We start from the raw sequence: 17,382 nt of genomic DNA, 5'->3' as shown, positions 1-17,382 counted from the left end.
AATTGGTTAGTCTCTAAGGTGCCACAAGTACTCCTTTTCTTTTTGAGCATACAGACTAACACGGCTGTTACTCTGAAACCTGTCAGTATGAGACAATATATTCATGTAATGTTTAAGAAAAGTTTTGTAAATGAGTTCCAATAGTTCATGGATTAGGGACCCAATCTTATGGGGTTCCAGGGGCTTCTGTATAGATTATTTCGGTTAATCTTTCTTTCTGTCTACCCAGTGGGACTCAGTGCTCAGTCTAGAAGATACCATCAGAGATGTATAGTTTTGCAGTTCTCAAACGGTGGATTTGTTTCTCCAGAGATAATATGCTTGTTAACAGCAAAAACGTTTTTAAATAAATAAATAAATAAAATATAGAGGTGAGAAATAACAGACCTCAACCCTATTGTCCCTCTGCAAATTTGTGTACACAGAGTCAATCCCTTACCTCTGTCTAAAAGTGCAAAGTTTCGAAAAGTTCAACAAATAGAAGATTGTTGGGAGTGGAATAGACCTGGACAAGGAGAAGGTTGTTGGGAGCGGAATAGATCTGGAGATAAATGTGAGAAGAGAGGGACATGCCGTAGAAACAAAAGTGAAACTGTTTGAGCTGCATATTCCAGAAGTCTTGAGGTCTTTCTGAGTGTAGCCTTCATTGATTTGAGATCTACCATACCATTCTCTCACTAGAAGGAAAAACTTATAATGGCAGCAGGCCATAAAAGAGACCCAGTTTGGGAATAAGAATCATTCAAAAATATATGTTTGCTGATGATGTTTTAAAGAAAGTCACACCAGTGAACTGGTGGAAGTCACTTAAGCACTTGGATTCAGAGACTGTTGAAATGATAATCTCACTTTTATCAGCAGTAGCTTCTTCTACCGGTGTAGAAAGAATATTTTCTTCCTTTGGACTAATTCATTCCAAATTGAGAAATCATTTGGGACCTGAAAAAGCAGGAAAACTTGTTTTTTTTCCCTGATTATGAACAAACAAGGTGAAGACGACTGAGTTAGTTGCAGAAGCCAATATTTTACGTTTCTCATGTTGACCTGGCTGACATAGTCGATTTAATTTTTGTTGTTTTTTTTAAAAAATATTTAACTATCTTAGTTAAAAACAATTTTAACAAAAACAAACCTGATTTTAAAAAACTTGACTGTTGAACTAAATTAAAAAATTCATATGCTTCTTTGGTTAAAATATTATACGTTTGCTGTTGAAGAAAAAAAATCCAGAATACATAATGTTGTTGTTTTAGTTAAATAAAACAATTTAAATGTCTGTCTGGTGATGTTCTCCTCCTAATACAGCATGGCAAGAAAATCCTCCAAATATTAGTGACTAACCTGTTGAATTGGAGATAGTTCACCTCCCAGTGACTTCATAAATATCTGCTTCAATTATCTTTGGTAAATGAAATAACCAAACAATCATTCATTTTCTGATGTAGCTGTAAAACTAATCTGAAAAGTTTTCAGGATAAATCACTTAAAAAGGTATAGTATATACCTTCTAAAAATGAAACCTACATTTATCTCTGAGTTGTGAAGAATATGTATTAAGGTTATAACAACCATCAAGAATGCACTTTTATGTAGAAATCCATGATTAAATTGAGTCTTCCTGTTTAGTGATTTAAATCATGATTTAAATCAATTTGATCTAAATCAAATCCACCCTGTTGCAAGCAAGAGCAGCTTGCCTTCAAGAACCTCTGAAATCTGCCTAAAACAAGTTTTAGGATGAGAAATTACTATTTGTAACCAGTTTCTTTAGTATCTTAAGCTTATATTGTGTTTTTGTTTTATTTGCTGGGTAATCTGCTTTGATCTGTTGGCTATATCTTATAATCACTTAAAACCTATCTTTTGTAGTTAATAAACTTGTTTTTGTTTTCTCTAAAACCAATTGTTGGAATTCATAAGGGTGGGGAGAAGAGGGCCAAAAAGCTGTGCATATCTTCCTCCATGTTGTCACCCACCACACCCTGATCTACAATTCATAGGGACATCTAAACTGATAAACAAAATCAGGTTATCCTAAAACCCGATAATCCCTATCTTCCTTCCATCTCTAAATTAATTGACTGTGCAGTGTACAATTGCTGTCTGGAGTTCCTCTCCTCCAATTCTATCCTAGATCTTCTCCAGTCCAGCTTCTGTCCCTTGGACTCCGCTGAAACTGTTCTTGACAAAGTCTCTAATGATCTCTTCCTAGCCAAGCCTCAGAGCATCCTCATCCTCCTTGACCTGTCACCTGCCTTTGATACAGGTAAGCATGCTGTTTTTCTTGGAATCTTGTCCTCCCTTGATATCCATGAATCTGTCTTCTCCTGGTTCTCTTCCTAATCGTTCTTTCAGCATATCCATTGGGGAATCTGCCCTACCCCCACGCCCACCTTTCTGTGGGGGTTCCACAGGGCTCTGTCCTTGGTCCCTTTCTCTTCTTCCTCTTCATCTTATCTCTGGATAATTGCATCCACAAACAAAAATTCAACTTACAGCTCTATGCTGATAACTCACAGATCAACCTTTCTGCTCCAGACCTGTCTCTTTCTGTTCAAACTAAAATCTCAGCCTGTCTCTCTGACATCTCCTTGTGGATGTTTAGCCATCAACTCAATATGGCTAAAACAGAGCTCTTAAGTTCCCCCTCTCCCTCAAACTCTCCCTCCTATTTCCTTTCTCAATCACTGTGGACAGCATCAATCCTGTCTCCTACTCAGGTCCCTAGCATGGGCATCATCTTTGACTTGGACAGCTCTCTACGGCTATGTCTAAATTTTTCTTGAGTCTATCTGCATAACATCTCTAAAACACAATCTTTCCTACCCATCCACACAGATGAAGCTCTTGTCCAGGATCTCATCATTTTGCATCTAAATTACTGCAACAGCCTTTTCTTTAGGCTCGACAAGTGCAATTGTGCGCCTCTCATATCCATTCAGAATGCAGCTGCAAAGATTATTTTCCTAGCCTGTCAACCTGATCATGTCATGTCTCTCTTTGCATCCCTCCACTGGCTCCCCTTCTCCATCACATCAAACATAAGCTGCTTGCCTTCACTTTTCATGTCCTTCACAATCTATTCTATTGCCCCTTTGCTATTGAGAGGTAAATTCCTACCTCTGATTGGCCAATGATGCCAGCCTTTATTGCCCACTAGTTACATTTTCAAACAAGCACTTTGTGCTTTCCCTCATGCTGCCCTTCCCACTTGAGAGGAGCTCCCCTTAAACATCCACAAAGCTACGTCATTATTGCTCCTTAAAACTCTCCTTTGGTGTGCTGCCTACAAAAAACTTGATGGGGTAGGCCACTGGTACTACTGCCTATGATGCTGACCAATACTGTCTCATGGTTTCCTTATACTCCCCTGTCCATCTGTTCTCTCTTGTCTTACATTTAGATTGTAAGCTCTTTAGGGCAGGAGCTGTCTTTTTTCAATGTTTGTAGAGTGCCTAGCACTATGGGGTCCTGGTCCATGCCTGGGGCTCCTAGTTATGGTAATACAGAGAATAAAGAAGAAAACTCAATATCTAATACAGAGTGACCCAGAAGGGATGGGGGGAATTTTAATGTCCTTTCCCCACCAAAAGAGCTGGCCAGCATTATTAAAAAGCTCAGATGAGTGCATCAGCTTTTTCTCTGTTTTAAATCTGGCTCTCACGCTCTGAACTGCAGCCACCATCTTTGTGTCTGGCATCCTAAAACTAGACAGGGTTCTCTTCAGAGTCTGGTCAGAGGGATCATAGTCTGTTGAGCAATTCTGTAGCTTCCCTCCTTTCCATAAACTATCCACTATGGCTTACTGCACCATGGTGTTGTCTGTTATATAGTGCAAACTACCTCTTCAGTAAATGAATAACCACTATATAAGTATTAGAGGGTTTATATCTTTGTATTCTGTAGCCAGTAGAGAGTGATGTTATCTAACACATTTGACAAAGTTTGGCATTCCGTCCAAGAGGGGGCAGTGGTACATGTACACACTAGCCATGACATTAAAGACTGAGCATCTCTATTTGCTTACAGGGCTAGAAACTGGGAATTGGGCCCAGGTTTCCCACCTGACAGTTTAGAGAACTAATTACTAAGCCACCAGGGAGGTAGAAAATTTAACGCTAAATGTAAACACCGATTTTTTTTTTTACTGTGGTTTCAAACTGGACTTGCAGCAGGGTATTAAATGTGCTTATGTTAATTATTACATTGTAGTGTCTAGCATAGCCGGTAGTTAAACTATTTCACTACAAGTTTTCTCTCCTATTAACATTCAGCCAGTAGGGAGGTGGAGAGGATGGCAGGACAAGCTGAGATACACAACATACCATATGACATAGAGGAAATTACATAGTGTACAGGACGTCAGGAAAAAACTACTTGATACCTTTCCCAGACACAAAGATTCCAGTATTTAGGTTCAGGTATACTCTGAAAAGTGGTACTGTTAAAATGATATGAGACCCAGACGGTTCTTCTCATTGATAGCAGTGAAAACGTACCAGGGACCTGAAAGCTGGGTTCTTTCTACTTCTCATACTGTCACCAAAAATACAGATTTTGCACTAGACCTGGCTAGCACTTATGCAGGTGAGCAGTAACAGGAAAGAGTAGGGAGCCTTCTCCACTTGTGCAGCTTGCATAAGGGTCAAGCAGAATTTCAGATCCTGATCTCAGAGGATAATTCCTTTCTAAAGCACAGGGACTGGAGAAGAGAAGATGGAGCCAAGGCTCCACTCCATTATGCTGAGAAGAATATGTTGAATCCCTTGAATGAGGTAGCAGTTTCACAGAATCATAGGACTGGGAGGGACATCTAGTCCAGTCCCCTGCACTTATGCCAGGACTAAGTATTATCTAGACCAGCCCTGACAGGTGTTTGTCTAACCTTCTCTTAAAAACATTTAGTGATGGAGAGTCCAGAACCTCTAGTTGTTCCAGTTCTTAACTACCCTTAGAGTTAAGAAGCTTTTCCTAATGTCTAACCTAAATCTCCTGTGCTGCAATTTAAACCCATTGCTTCTTGTCTTGTCTTCAATGGTTAAGGAGAACAATTTATCATCCTCCTCTTTATAACAACAACTTTTGACGTACTTGAAAACCGTTATCATTTCCCCTCTCAATCTTCTCTTCTCCAGACTAAACAAACCCAATTTTTCCAACCTTTCCATGTAGGCCATGTGTTCTAGACCTTTCATTATTTTTGTTGCTCTCCTCTGGACTTTGACCAATGTGTCCATGTCTTGGCTGAAGCATGGTACCAGAACTGGACACAGTACTCCAGTTGAGGCCTTATCACTGCTGAGTAGAGTGGGAGAATTACTTCTTGTGTTTTGCTTACAATACTCCTGCTAATACATACCACAACGATGTTCACTTTTATTGCAACAGTATTACATTGTTGACTCATATTTAGTTTGTTTTCTACTATAACCCCCAGATTCTTTTCTGCAGTACTCCTTCCTAGGAAGTCATTTCCTATTTTGTATTTTCTAAGTATAGTACTTTGCATTTGTCCTTATTGAATTTCATCCTATTTAATTCAGACCATTCCTCCAGTTTGTCAAGATCACTTTGAACTCTAATCCTGTCATCCAAAGTGCTTGCAACCCCTTCCATCTTGGTTTCATCTACAAACTTTAAGTTTATTCTCTGTGCTGTTATCCAAATCATTTATGAAGATGTTGAATAGAACCAGACCTAGGATAGATCCCTGCAGGACCCCACTCGATATGCCCTTACAGCTCAGTTGTGAACCATTGACAACTACTCTCTAAGATTTTTATGATTTTCCAGGCTGTTGTGCACTCACCTTATAGTAGGCTAGTCTAGGCTATATTGCTCTAGTTTGTTTATGAGAAGGTCATGTGAGGCAGCACCAAAAGCCTTATTAAAGTCAACATCTACTGCTTTCCCCCTTATCCACAAGGTTTATTCCTCTGTCAAAGAAGGATAGTGGGTTGGTTTGACATGATTTGTTCTTGACAAAACTATGTTGACCGTTACTTGTTTGATTATTTGCTCCATTATGTTTCCAGATACCGAAGTTAAGCTGACTGGTCTATAATTCTCTGGGTTGTCCTTTATTCCCCTTTTTATAGATAGATACTATATTTGCCCTATTCCTGTCTTCTGTGAGTTCTCAGAGATCATCACTAGTGGCTCAGAGATCTCTTCAGCCAGTTCTTTAAGTATGCTAGTACGTATTTCATCAGGCCCTACCAACTTGAAGACATCTATCTTGTCAAAGTTATTCTTAACTTGTTCTTGCTCTATTTTAGTCTCAGATCCTACTCCATTTACACTGATGTTCATTATATTAGTTCTCCAATCATTGCTAACTTTTTTGGTGAAAACTGAAACAAAAAAGGCATTTAACACTTCGTCCATTGCTGCATTTTCTGTTATTATCTTTCCCTCCTCTTCTAATAACGGGCCTATCCTGTCCCTGGTCTTTCTCTTAATTTCTCATGTATTTTGTCACCCTTTATATATCCCCGCTAGTTTAACTTCGTTTTGTGCTTGGCCTTTCTTATTTTGTCTGTATATGCTTGTGTTGTTTTTTTGTATTCATTCTTTGTAGTTTGACCTAGTTTCTACTTCGTGTATGATTCTTTTTTGAGTTTCAGGTCATTGACAATCTAAGCCATGGGGGCCTCTTACCATACTTCCTATCTTTCCTGTGCATTGGGGTAGTTTGTTTTTGTGCTATCAGTAATGTCTCTTTAAAAAACTACTAACTCTCCTGAACTCCTTTTTGTATGCTTCTCTGCACACTGGGGATCTCCAAGAAGCATTTTATTCCTTGAGTCAGAGTATCTGCAGTTCTCCCTGTGGGGAGGGGTGGTGCTGCATCACCCCACTGGCACATTTTAACCCTCTGTAATGAGAGCTGAGTTGAGTATTGTGTTGATGATACTAAACATGAAGCAGAATATACTGCGGCTGAATTGGTTCTGCCATGCCAGCAGGAGTAAAAGATGTTGCTTGACTATAAGTGAGAATATATTGTGTGCTTGGAAAACTCACAGAGAACAGACTGAGTAAAAAAAAAAAAAGTGATTTTTTACATATGCTAGTCATTTTCCTAACCAAAATTATGTTAGTTGGTTTATACTCTCCGCATTCCTATTTTAAACACCACTGTAATGCTAGTTTCCTTTTGTACTGGGGACCAACAAATAGAACAAGAGTATCAAAAGGGTACTTATATGAAGGAGAAAGGAATAAGGAAGCCGTCATAAGTGCCACAGAGGATTCAGAGAGCTGCTAGGAGGGTTGGGGAGTGGGGCCCTCCAAAAGCTGGGAAGGACATATGAAAGATCCTGAGTAATAGCGTGATCCAACCGTGTCAAAGAAGTTGTAAGCGGGTCAAAAAAAGCAACAGCAAGAGGCATGGGAGAAGTAGAGAATATTAATGTTATTTTGTCTCTTTCTTGTGTCCAAGATAGTGGTCTAATCCCATACCTGATCAGCTTCCTTATTCATTTAAATTGCTGCTATGTGCAGGGTTCCCAACATCTCTTCTAATTGGGAGCCCAGGGCAAACAAGCCCGGTTTGATTTATCTTCCCTAACAATGTTGCACTCCTACAGTTGAGTGTCCTACGCCTGTATGAAATAATCTCTAATAAATCCAGTGCATTTAACTTGTGAGTTTGATCAGATCTTTTTGCTACTGAATGTCTGGTTAGAAGAATGCAATTAAATGAGCCTGGTTTTATTTTTACTGTAATCAGTGACTCTAGCATGAAAGTTTCATGGATCATATATGACATTTAAGTAGATGGAGGGAAAATAAACCCAGCTGGTTGCACTGAGTTTGAAACACACAAAATTAAAAACAACAACACTGACAGATTCTTCTAATTAATTCATGAGCTTTTTTTCAAGTCTCCATGGTACATGACAAGAGCTCCAATGGAAGAGGGTTGTTGTAACAAGAGAGAATAAGAGCACCACAGCCTCCTGTCATGCTTATTTCAGACATCCTATCATATATTTTGCCTTTCAGAAATGTTCATGATGATAGGGAAGAAAAGAAAAGCAAATTGCTGCTTTCTTCTGAAATCTACTTGCTGCAGAGAAACACAGCCAGCCAAATCTACACTCAACGCTACAGCCCACAAAAGAAAAAAGTATCAAAGGGAGAGGGAGGCAAAACAGCTTTTAGGAATTAATTGAATTGCTCTGCTAATAAATTTTTTCTGTCAATCAAGTCGTTATTTGTATTTTAATGGCACTCGGCGCTCATGATTACAGTGTGCCATCTCATGCAATTCACTGGAAGATGGCTTCTCTGTTGAATTAAATGCAGCTATTTCCCGGCCCTTTGGTTTTTGTGAATTTAGTAGCTGTGAAAGGTGGAGATTGCAGTCTGGTATTTACTCACAGAACAGATCAAGAACCACCAGTGACAGTGACAACTAGCTTCCCTACATGTGCCTCCTCTCTGATCTTGAGGGACTTTTTTTAGAGGAAAGAAGGGAGTTCATTCTTCAGGCCTAGTCAGTCTTTCATCTCTCTGCTGAGGTTACCACAAGGGTGCCAACGGGTGCCAAGTATGGCTGTTGTTTTATCATGTGGTTACTTGCCCACACAAACGACTGAAACCATCAACTTCTGGAGCTGCTCCACTGTACTTTTCAGTTCTGATATAGTTTCACACATTTACATTGCCAAGAAAACCTTTCCAATCTTTGAGGGATGAGAAAGAAGATACTGCCAAAGGCAGGGAGACTGCCATGCAGTGGATCTGAATTGCTAATATCTTAGCCCCCAATTTCAGGAAATCTACATGGTGTTTTAGTGGCCCCCATGGGGGGAGTTCTCTCCAACATCACCCTCCTGGTATTGTTTCTGAAGCAGCCTATGTTAGGTGATCTGCAAATGATACTGGAAATAGGAAATAAACTGGCATGTTCTTGATGTGGCTGACAGGTGTTGGAGTAAGGATGGGAAGAAGGGGAAATCCAAAAGAGAAAGACTGGATCTCTTATTGGACCTTCACAGCATTTAAAACTCCACTGCACACTGCTGCTGCTGCTTCTTGCCAATGATATTCTGGGTTCAGCAAACCTTTATAGCATCAGAGTGCCCACTGGGTTATAATTTGTTTGTTTACCATTATCTCCTGAAAGCTAGTAATATATAATTCATCCAGAAACAGTCAGCTACAAAAAAGAAGATGAAGAAGCAAAAATACAGATTTCAGAGTAACAGCCGTGTTAGTCTGTATTCGCAAAAAGAAAAGGAGTACTTGTGGCACCTTAGAGACTAACCAATTTATTTGAGCATGAGCTTTCGTGAGCTACAGCTCACTTCATCGGATGCGTACCGTGGAAACTGCAGCAGACTTTATATACACACAGAGAATATGAAACAATACCTCCTCCCACCCCACTGTCCTGCTGGTAATAGCTTATCTAAAAAAGAAAAGGAGTACTTGTGGCACCTTAGAGACTAACCAATTTATTTGAGCATGAGCTTTCGTGAGCTACAGCTCACTTCATCACTTCAGCTGTAGCTCACGAAAGCTCATGCTCAAATAAATTGGTTAGTCTCTAAGGTGCCACAAGTACTCCTTTTCTTTTTGTGAATACAGACTAACATGGCTGTTACTCTGAAGCTTATCTAAAGTGATCATCGGGTTGGGCCATTTCCAGCACAAATCCAGGTTTTCTCACCCTCCACCCCCCACACAAATTCACTCTCCTGTTGGTGGTAGCCCATCCAAAGTGACAACTCTTTACACAATGTGCATGATAATCAAGGTGGGCCATTTCCAGCACAAATCCAGGTTTTCTCACACACCCCCAGCCCCATACGCACACAAACTCACTCTCCTGCTGGTAATAGCTCATCCAAACTGACCACTCTCCAAATTTAAATCCAAGTTAAACCAGAACATCGGGGGGGGGGGGGGGTAGGAAAAAACAAGGGGAAATAGGTTACCTTGCATAATGACTTAGCCACTCCCAGTCTCTATTTAAGCCTAAATTAATAGTATCCAATTTGCAAATGAATTCCAATTCAGCAGTTTCTCGCTGGAGTCTGGATTTGAAGTTTTTTTGTTTTAAGATAGCGACCTTCATGTTTGTGATTGCGTGACCAGAGAGATTGAAGTGTTAAAACTTCAAATCCAGACTCCAGCAAGAAACTGCTGAATTGGAATTCATTTGCAAATTGGATACTATTAATTTAGGTTTAAATAGAGACTGGGAGTGGCTAAGTCATTATGCAAGGTAACCTATTTCCCCTTGTTTTTTCCTACCCCCCCCCCCAGATGTTCTAGTTTAACTTGGATTTAAACTTGGAGAGTGGTCAGTTTGGATGAGCTATTACCAACAGGAGAGTGAGTTTGTGTGTGTATGGGGGTGTGTGTGAGAAAACCTGGATTTGTGCTGGAAATGGCCCACCTTGATTATCATGCACATTGTAGGGAGAGTGGTCACTTTGGATGAGCTATTACCAGCATGATAGTGAGTTTGTGTGTGTGGTTTTTGGGAGGGGAGTGAGGGGATGAGAGAACCTGGATTTGTGCAGGAAATGGCCCAATTGATTATCATGCACATTGTGTAAAGAGTTGTCACTTTGGATGGGCTATCACCAGCAGGAGAGTGAATTTGTGTGGGGGGATGGAGGGTGAGAAAACCTGGATTTGTGCTGGAAATGGCCCAACCTGATGATCACTTTAGATAAGCTATTACCAGCAGGACAGTGGGGTGGGAGGAGGTATTGTTTCATATTCTCTGTGTGTATATAAAGTCTGCTGCAGTTTCCACGGTACGCATCTGATGAAGTAAGCTGTAGCTCACCAAAGCTCATGCTCAAATAAATTGGTTAGTCTCTAAGGTGCCACAAGTACTCCTTTTCTTTTTGCAAAAATACAGACACTCCTCTCCACTCTCTCCCACAAAAAAAAAAATATGTGGGAGAGAAGGCCCACATTTGCCACTGACATCTGCCCTAGAAGTTCCTGCTGTTTTGTCTCTAAGAGTTGGTATAACTCCGCCTTCTTGTGTAGGAAATAGATATTTGCGCAGAGTTTCTGCATTACTGGCTTGATTCCCTGTAATGTCACAAACTGTAGAAAGTGGGAAGGGATTTCTGTCTTCAAATTGCTCAAAAGAGATATAGGTAGATCAGTGTTGCCAAGTCTTGTGCTATTTGATGCTTTCATTAAAGCCCCAGTGTCATAAATATAAAGGGAAGGGTAACCACCTTTCTGTATACAGTGTTATAAAATCCCTCCTGGCCAGAGGCAAAGTCCTTTTATCTGTGAAGGGTTAAGAAGCTCGGGTAACCTGGCTGGCACCTGACCCAAAATGACCAATGAGGGGACAAGATACTTCAAAATCTGGAGCGGGGCAAAAGGCTTTTGTCTGTCTGTGTGATACCTCTGCCAGGAACAGATCAAGGATGCAAGCCCTCCAACTCCTGTAAAGTTAGTAAGTAATCTAGCTAGAAAATGCATTAGATTTTCTTTGTTTTGGCTTGTGAAATTCGCTGTGCTGGAGGAAATGTATATTCCTGGTTTTGTGTCTTTTTGTAACTTAAGGTTTTGCCTAGAGGGATTCTCTATGTTTTATCTTCTTTATATTATCTTCCATTCTGATCTTACAGAGTTGTTCTCTTATCTTTTTTTTGTTCTTCTAATAAAGTTCTGTTTTTTAAGAATCTGATTGCATGTTTTGGGTGTTAAAAATCCAAGGCTGGTCTGTGCTCATCTTGTTTATTCTCAAGCCTCCCCAGGAAAGGGGGTGTAAGGGCTTCGGGGGATATTTTGGGGAAATAGGAACTCCAAGTGGTCCTTTCCCTGTTCTTTGTCTAAATCACTTGGTGGTGGCAGTATACTGTTCAAAAACAAGACGAAGTTTGTGCCTTGGGAAAGTTTTTAACTTAAGCTGGTAAAAATAAGCTAAGGGGGTCTTTCATGCGGGTCCCCACATCTGTACCCTAGAGTTCAGAGTGGGGAAGGAACCCTGACATGGTGGCAGAGCAGTGGGATCATTTTGAACCAAAGATCATTTTGAACCAAAAGCACAGACCTGAAGAGGTTTTTTGTTTGTTTGTTTTGTTTTGTTTTACTGAGAGCAGCTAGAGGGTTTTCTGTCTCTTCGTCTGTAGGCAGAGGTGTTAGTTTTTTAACAAAAGGATTTTTCTGTAGGCTGAGAACAGCTATCAGAGGCAAAGGTATCAGGTTACAGCACAGTGAATTGGGAATTCACAAACAGGTTTTTTTCCTTTCTAACTCTCGGGTATAGCTAGGTTAAACACAGAGAGGCTAGGATGACAGAAAGCAATGTCCAACAGAAACTGGAATTAGCCAGATTGGAAGCTGAGGAAAGACAGAAGGAACATGAAAGACGGGTAGAACTCAGACAGATGGAAACTGATGCACAACCAGCCAAAGAAAAAGCTGCTAGGGAGGCAGAAAAAGCCAGGGTGGAGGCAGAAGAGAGACAGGAGAGCTATGGAGGCAAAAGAAAAAGAAATGGAGGAGAGGGAAAAAGAGAGGAAGTGCACTGGAGATAGAGAAAGCAAGGGCTCAGCAGAATATACCGAATAACCCTAACAATCCTTCCTCATCAATCCATATATGGGATCGACTATGTCCACAGTATGATGAATCCAGTGATATTGCTGAATATTTTCTCACCTTTGAGAGAGTGTGCACACTCCATCAAATTCCTGACGCTCACAAGATGACCACATTGGTTGCTAAATTGACTGGAAGAGCTCTGGACATATTCAACAAGATGCCTATTGAGGAGGCTTCTGACAATAATACATTCAAGGATTTGGTTTTAAAAACAATTTCAAGTTACACCTGAAATTTACAGAGTAAAATTTCGAACCCTTTAGAAGGGCCTGGACTAAGTAATGTGGCTTATGTAAACCAGATGAAGGATCTGTTTGATAAATGGCTCAAAGGACGGGATGTAACTAGCTTTGGAGGAATGCGGGATTTGATGGTACAGGAGCAATTTCTGAATGTGTCCAAGGATGATATAAAAACAGCGTTTATGGGATAAGAAAATGGACTCAGCAGAAAATCTTGCTTCATATGCTGATCAATATGAGCAGTCCCAGACAACCAGAGAGGCGAGGCAAACCGGAACAAAACGGGTGGAGGGAGGAGAGAGGAACAACCCTGGTCACAATTTGAGCAGATACCAGAAGGGACACCCTCAGACCACACCCTACTATCAGGGACAGCCCAAGGCCCCAACTACACCCCAAGGAACACTCCAGACACTTATCGTCCCACCACACCATTCTCCAGCAACCCACCTCGGTCCAGTGACCAGTCAGCTGGGCGATGTTTTAAATGTAACGAGCCAGGGCATGCAAAGGCCAACTGCCCCAAGAACCCCAACAGATTACAGTTCATTGCACCAGAATCACACCAGAGGTCCTCAGGCCCAGATGCCTCCCAGATAGCCTCAGAGTGGAGGGAAACTGTGAGTGTGAGCGGGAAGAAGATTATCGCGTGGAGGGACACTGGAGCACAAGTGTCGGCTATCCACCAATCCTTAGTGGACCCCAACTTAATCAACCCAGAGGTCCAAGTGACGATTCAACCCTTCAAGTCAAACTCTTTTGACTTATCTACACCCAAGTTGCCTATCCAGCACAAGGGCTGGTCAGGAATGTGGATTTTTGCAGTCTATGATGATTATCCCATTCCCATGTTGCTAGGGGAAGACTTGGCCAACCATGTGAAGCTAGCTAAGAGGGTGGGAATGGTCACCCGCAGCCAGGCTAAACAAGCTTCCCCACCTATCCCTGTTCCTGAGCCTTCTACCAGGGCCCTGTCTGTGTTACCGGAGACTCAGATGGAGATGGTGGAACTGGATCCCCTGCCAATGACTGAAACAACTATAGTGGAGCCAGTTGCAGAAACCCAACCAAAGCCAGTCCTAGAACCGGAATTGGCAGAGCAACCAGCACCAGAACCATTGCCAGCACTGAGTCCAGCGCTTGCAAACCCGTCTACAGCTCCAACACCAGAGGGCACCACCGAGCCTGCACTGGCAACAGCAGTAGATAAACCTACACAAGAGGCTCAGCCGGAGCCTGAACTGCAACATAGTGCGCCAGCGGAGAGCGGTTCACAGTCAACGGAAACTGCCCCATTACCTGCATCACTTCCAGAGGGACCAAGCCCAGGAGTTATGAATGTATCAGGTACAGTGCACAAATGTTGGGGCCTGTATGTCTTCATTGGAATGATGTAGACTTGGCAAGGAATGAGCAGGAAGAGCTTGGGGATTCTTACTGTGCTGCTGTTTATACAGTCTGTGAAATGGGACTAAAGGGAGAACATCAGTTTACAGAGTTGCTGGTCCCTTAACCCTCAGAGACAAAATCACGATATTCAATGTGCAAATCATAATCAGAGATGTTCCTCTCTGCCTGCATTGAAGTCCACCTTTGTTTACAATATTTCCACCAGATCTCATTCAGTACTATTCACAGAGGCCCTGCCTTTCTCTCGGTTCCTAGGAGAGGGACATCCAGGTCAAAGATCAACAAATTCTGTTGGAAGGGTGGAATGGTGGAAATGTGGAAAAATTTGCCTCAAGACCTGAGACTTATGATTTAGGAAATAGTTGTACCCAATGTTCTACATTACTTAAGCCTCAGACTAAGAAAATCCAACAGTCTCGAACAGATTCCTCCTCCAGTTCCCCCAACCCTTGGGACTCATAGTTCCTAAGCCGCTTCTTTCCTTCCCTTCCTTCAGACTTTTCTTTTGTGATCTGGGTCACTGTTCATTCCCTTGCTTACCTGTGATCAGGTTGTCCACTAGGGTGGTTGGCATACAGAAGGTGCCCACCAGCAGATCGTGGATGGCCAGGTTGAGAATGAACATGGTGACGGTCCACATCTGCCGATTTGTCAGCACGGTGACACCTGGAAGCATATTGCCAGTGTAGCCAGACAGCCAGCCCCCCACTCTCAGACCAGCATTGCTGGAAACACAGGAGGAAGCAGGAACAGGGCACTTAACATATATTCCAGCACAGCCTTTGAAGCTGTGAAAGCACAGGTGTGCTGCTACAATGTGCCTCTGGGAACAGATACAACGATTAAGCTCACAGCAGGCAGAGGCCCTGTGACAGACATGGCTGTTAGCCCCTACTAAATAGCGTGATGCACACACACCAACATCCTAGTTGGGAAAATATTTACCCTGATAAAAGAAATGTCCAGTAGTCGACACTTATTGTTTCTCTCCTTTGCAAGTGTAAACTACTCTTGCGAAAGCTGGCGTCACCCCGACAGAGCAGCCTCAATTTGGCATAAGAAAGGAGAAAGAGAATAAAGGAGTACAGAGGTATAAGTAGGGGACCTACAGCACCATGATTTTTGAGTGCTTTTCACTATCTATCTGCTGGTCAGATAAGTGACAGCCTCCCAAGGCTTCTGCAGCTAAGAGGGTCCCTACGCCTTGTCCCTTATTCGTCTTTCCGCGGAATTGAGTGACCGATCCTGGCTTGGCACCGCTGGAATCGAGAGATGCAAGGAGGGTAAGAAGCACCCACACCTGATCTCCTATCTTTAGTGTACACATATTTTGAAATAGAGCTCTATACTTTGTTTTCTTTCTTTGGGATTGTGGCTTCAGTTTTGTAACTTGTTTGTGTGTGTAACATCTCTACATTTAAATAAGTAGGCACTAGCAATTTTGTAACCACATGATTAGAATCTAGCTTAATAAATTTTTGGTAACCATTTATGCATAAGCCTGACTTGTTTTCTCTGGTTTACTGTAAAGCAGCCAACACAATTAAAGAACCTCAGCCGTTTTGGCTCTAAAGCCTGGCCATTAGGTGAGAGTACTAAGAGCCTAGCGTTGAGTTGTGCCGCCTCCACGGGGCAAACTCTTGGGGCACCTGTCAGTCAATCCTGGCTGCCCGCTGCGAAGGAGCTCTGAGCTCTAGCAGTTAAAGTCACGGGTGTGGAGAGGCTCTTAGTGCTGCCATTGGGGCACCTGTCAGTCAGTATTGACTGCCCGCTGCGAAGGAGCTCTGAGCTCTAGCAGTTAAAGGCACGGGTGGTTAGGACCTTGGGGCATCCGTCAGCCTAGCCCGGGCTGCCCGCCGCGAAGGGACAGTGCGTCCTAGCGGTTAAAGTCACGGATGGTATAAACGGGCATAGCTGGCACCTCACCAAACATCCTTGGCCGTCGGCTAACAGAAATTGGCGTCACGAACAGGATTGTGATATAGGCTGCACTACAGTAACACAATGAAACCAGTCATGATAAACACCACAGAATTCCCTGAGCTAGAGAAAAGTTTGACCCAAGAGGGATGGGGAAACCCTCTGTGGAGCAAAGAACTGCTGGAGAAATATTGGGGAAAACCAGCAGAGATCTGGCAGCATTTCTGTAACTGGAGAACTGCCTGCAAGATGAAGAAAGGGAAAGGAAAAGGTGCTTGTATATGGCTGCTTACTAACGTTTGGCAAGCTGCCTGTAAGGATTATCATGGTCTGGCAATAGAATTTAATAGGCTGCAACAGGAAAGGGACACACTGCGCCAGGAATGCCAGAATTTAGATACCAGAGTAAGAACACTGAATAGGGATATGGAACATCTTCAGAAAAGATTACTTCCCTTAATTGAGAAAGAAGGGATAGAACGAAGGGAAAAACTGGAGACTAAAACACGCAGTATCAACCGGGCTAAAGTTGAGACTGCTCTCTGGCTAGACCCTGAGGAATGGGATGGAGACATTTGGGATTCAGCAAATGAGTCCCCCTCCTCTGAGGAGGAAGGTCCCTCTGTAAAATTAAGACCAGCTATCACACATCACAAATCAGAAGAACATGAGGAAAATTTGAGTGGGGCAGAGCTGGATGAAGAAGGGGATGACAATTATCCATCCACCTCTTCAAAAACAAAGAAGGGAGGTAAAAAGGGAAAAGGGAGTAAAGCTCCAACACACTTTACCAAAATTACCACCCGCCAATATACTCCCATGGAGTTAAAAACAATCCAGGGAGATTTTGCTAAAAAGCCTGAGGAAGGTATAATAGAGTGGCTGGTCCGCCTCTGGGACACTGGGGGTGGATATATACGCCTGACAGCCCAAGAAACTGAGCGCCTTAACTTAGGTGCAGGAATATTCCTGGAACATTCAGAGGGGAACACCCCTAAAACACTTTGGTCTCTGGCTTGTCGATGGGCAAGAGGTATTTACCCAGCAGACCGAGATGAACCCACAGTAATGCACTGGACCAACATAGATGAGGTAAAAACAGCTCTATTAACTGTGGCTGTTATTAGCATGCTTGGCCAAAACCCTCAAGAGTTAGCCTATGAAAGCCCATGGGAGGGTCAGGTAGATGTAGATGATCTCAGACCCCTGC

At 42.3% G+C, this 17,382-nt stretch overlaps 1 protein-coding gene across 1 annotated transcript in view; it reads right to left on the bottom strand.

Moving 5' to 3' along the window:
• Positions 1-17,382, bottom strand: part of NPFFR1 (neuropeptide FF receptor 1) — a 43,927-nt gene that overhangs the window by 14,714 nt on the left and 11,831 nt on the right. The window contains exon 3 of the mRNA XM_084633017.1: positions 14,774-14,948. Coding sequence (XP_084489143.1) covers positions 14,774-14,948 — 175 coding nt within the window. The remainder of the gene's footprint in view (positions 1-14,773; positions 14,949-17,382) is intronic.

Source organism: Lepidochelys olivacea (assembly GCF_965140295.1).
Source record: "Lepidochelys olivacea isolate rLepOli2 genome assembly, chromosome: 7".
Lineage (NCBI taxonomy): Eukaryota > Metazoa > Chordata > Testudines > Cheloniidae > Lepidochelys > Lepidochelys olivacea.
Note: the sequence above shows the minus strand (reverse complement) of the source record. Positions and strands in the feature narration are given on the sequence as shown.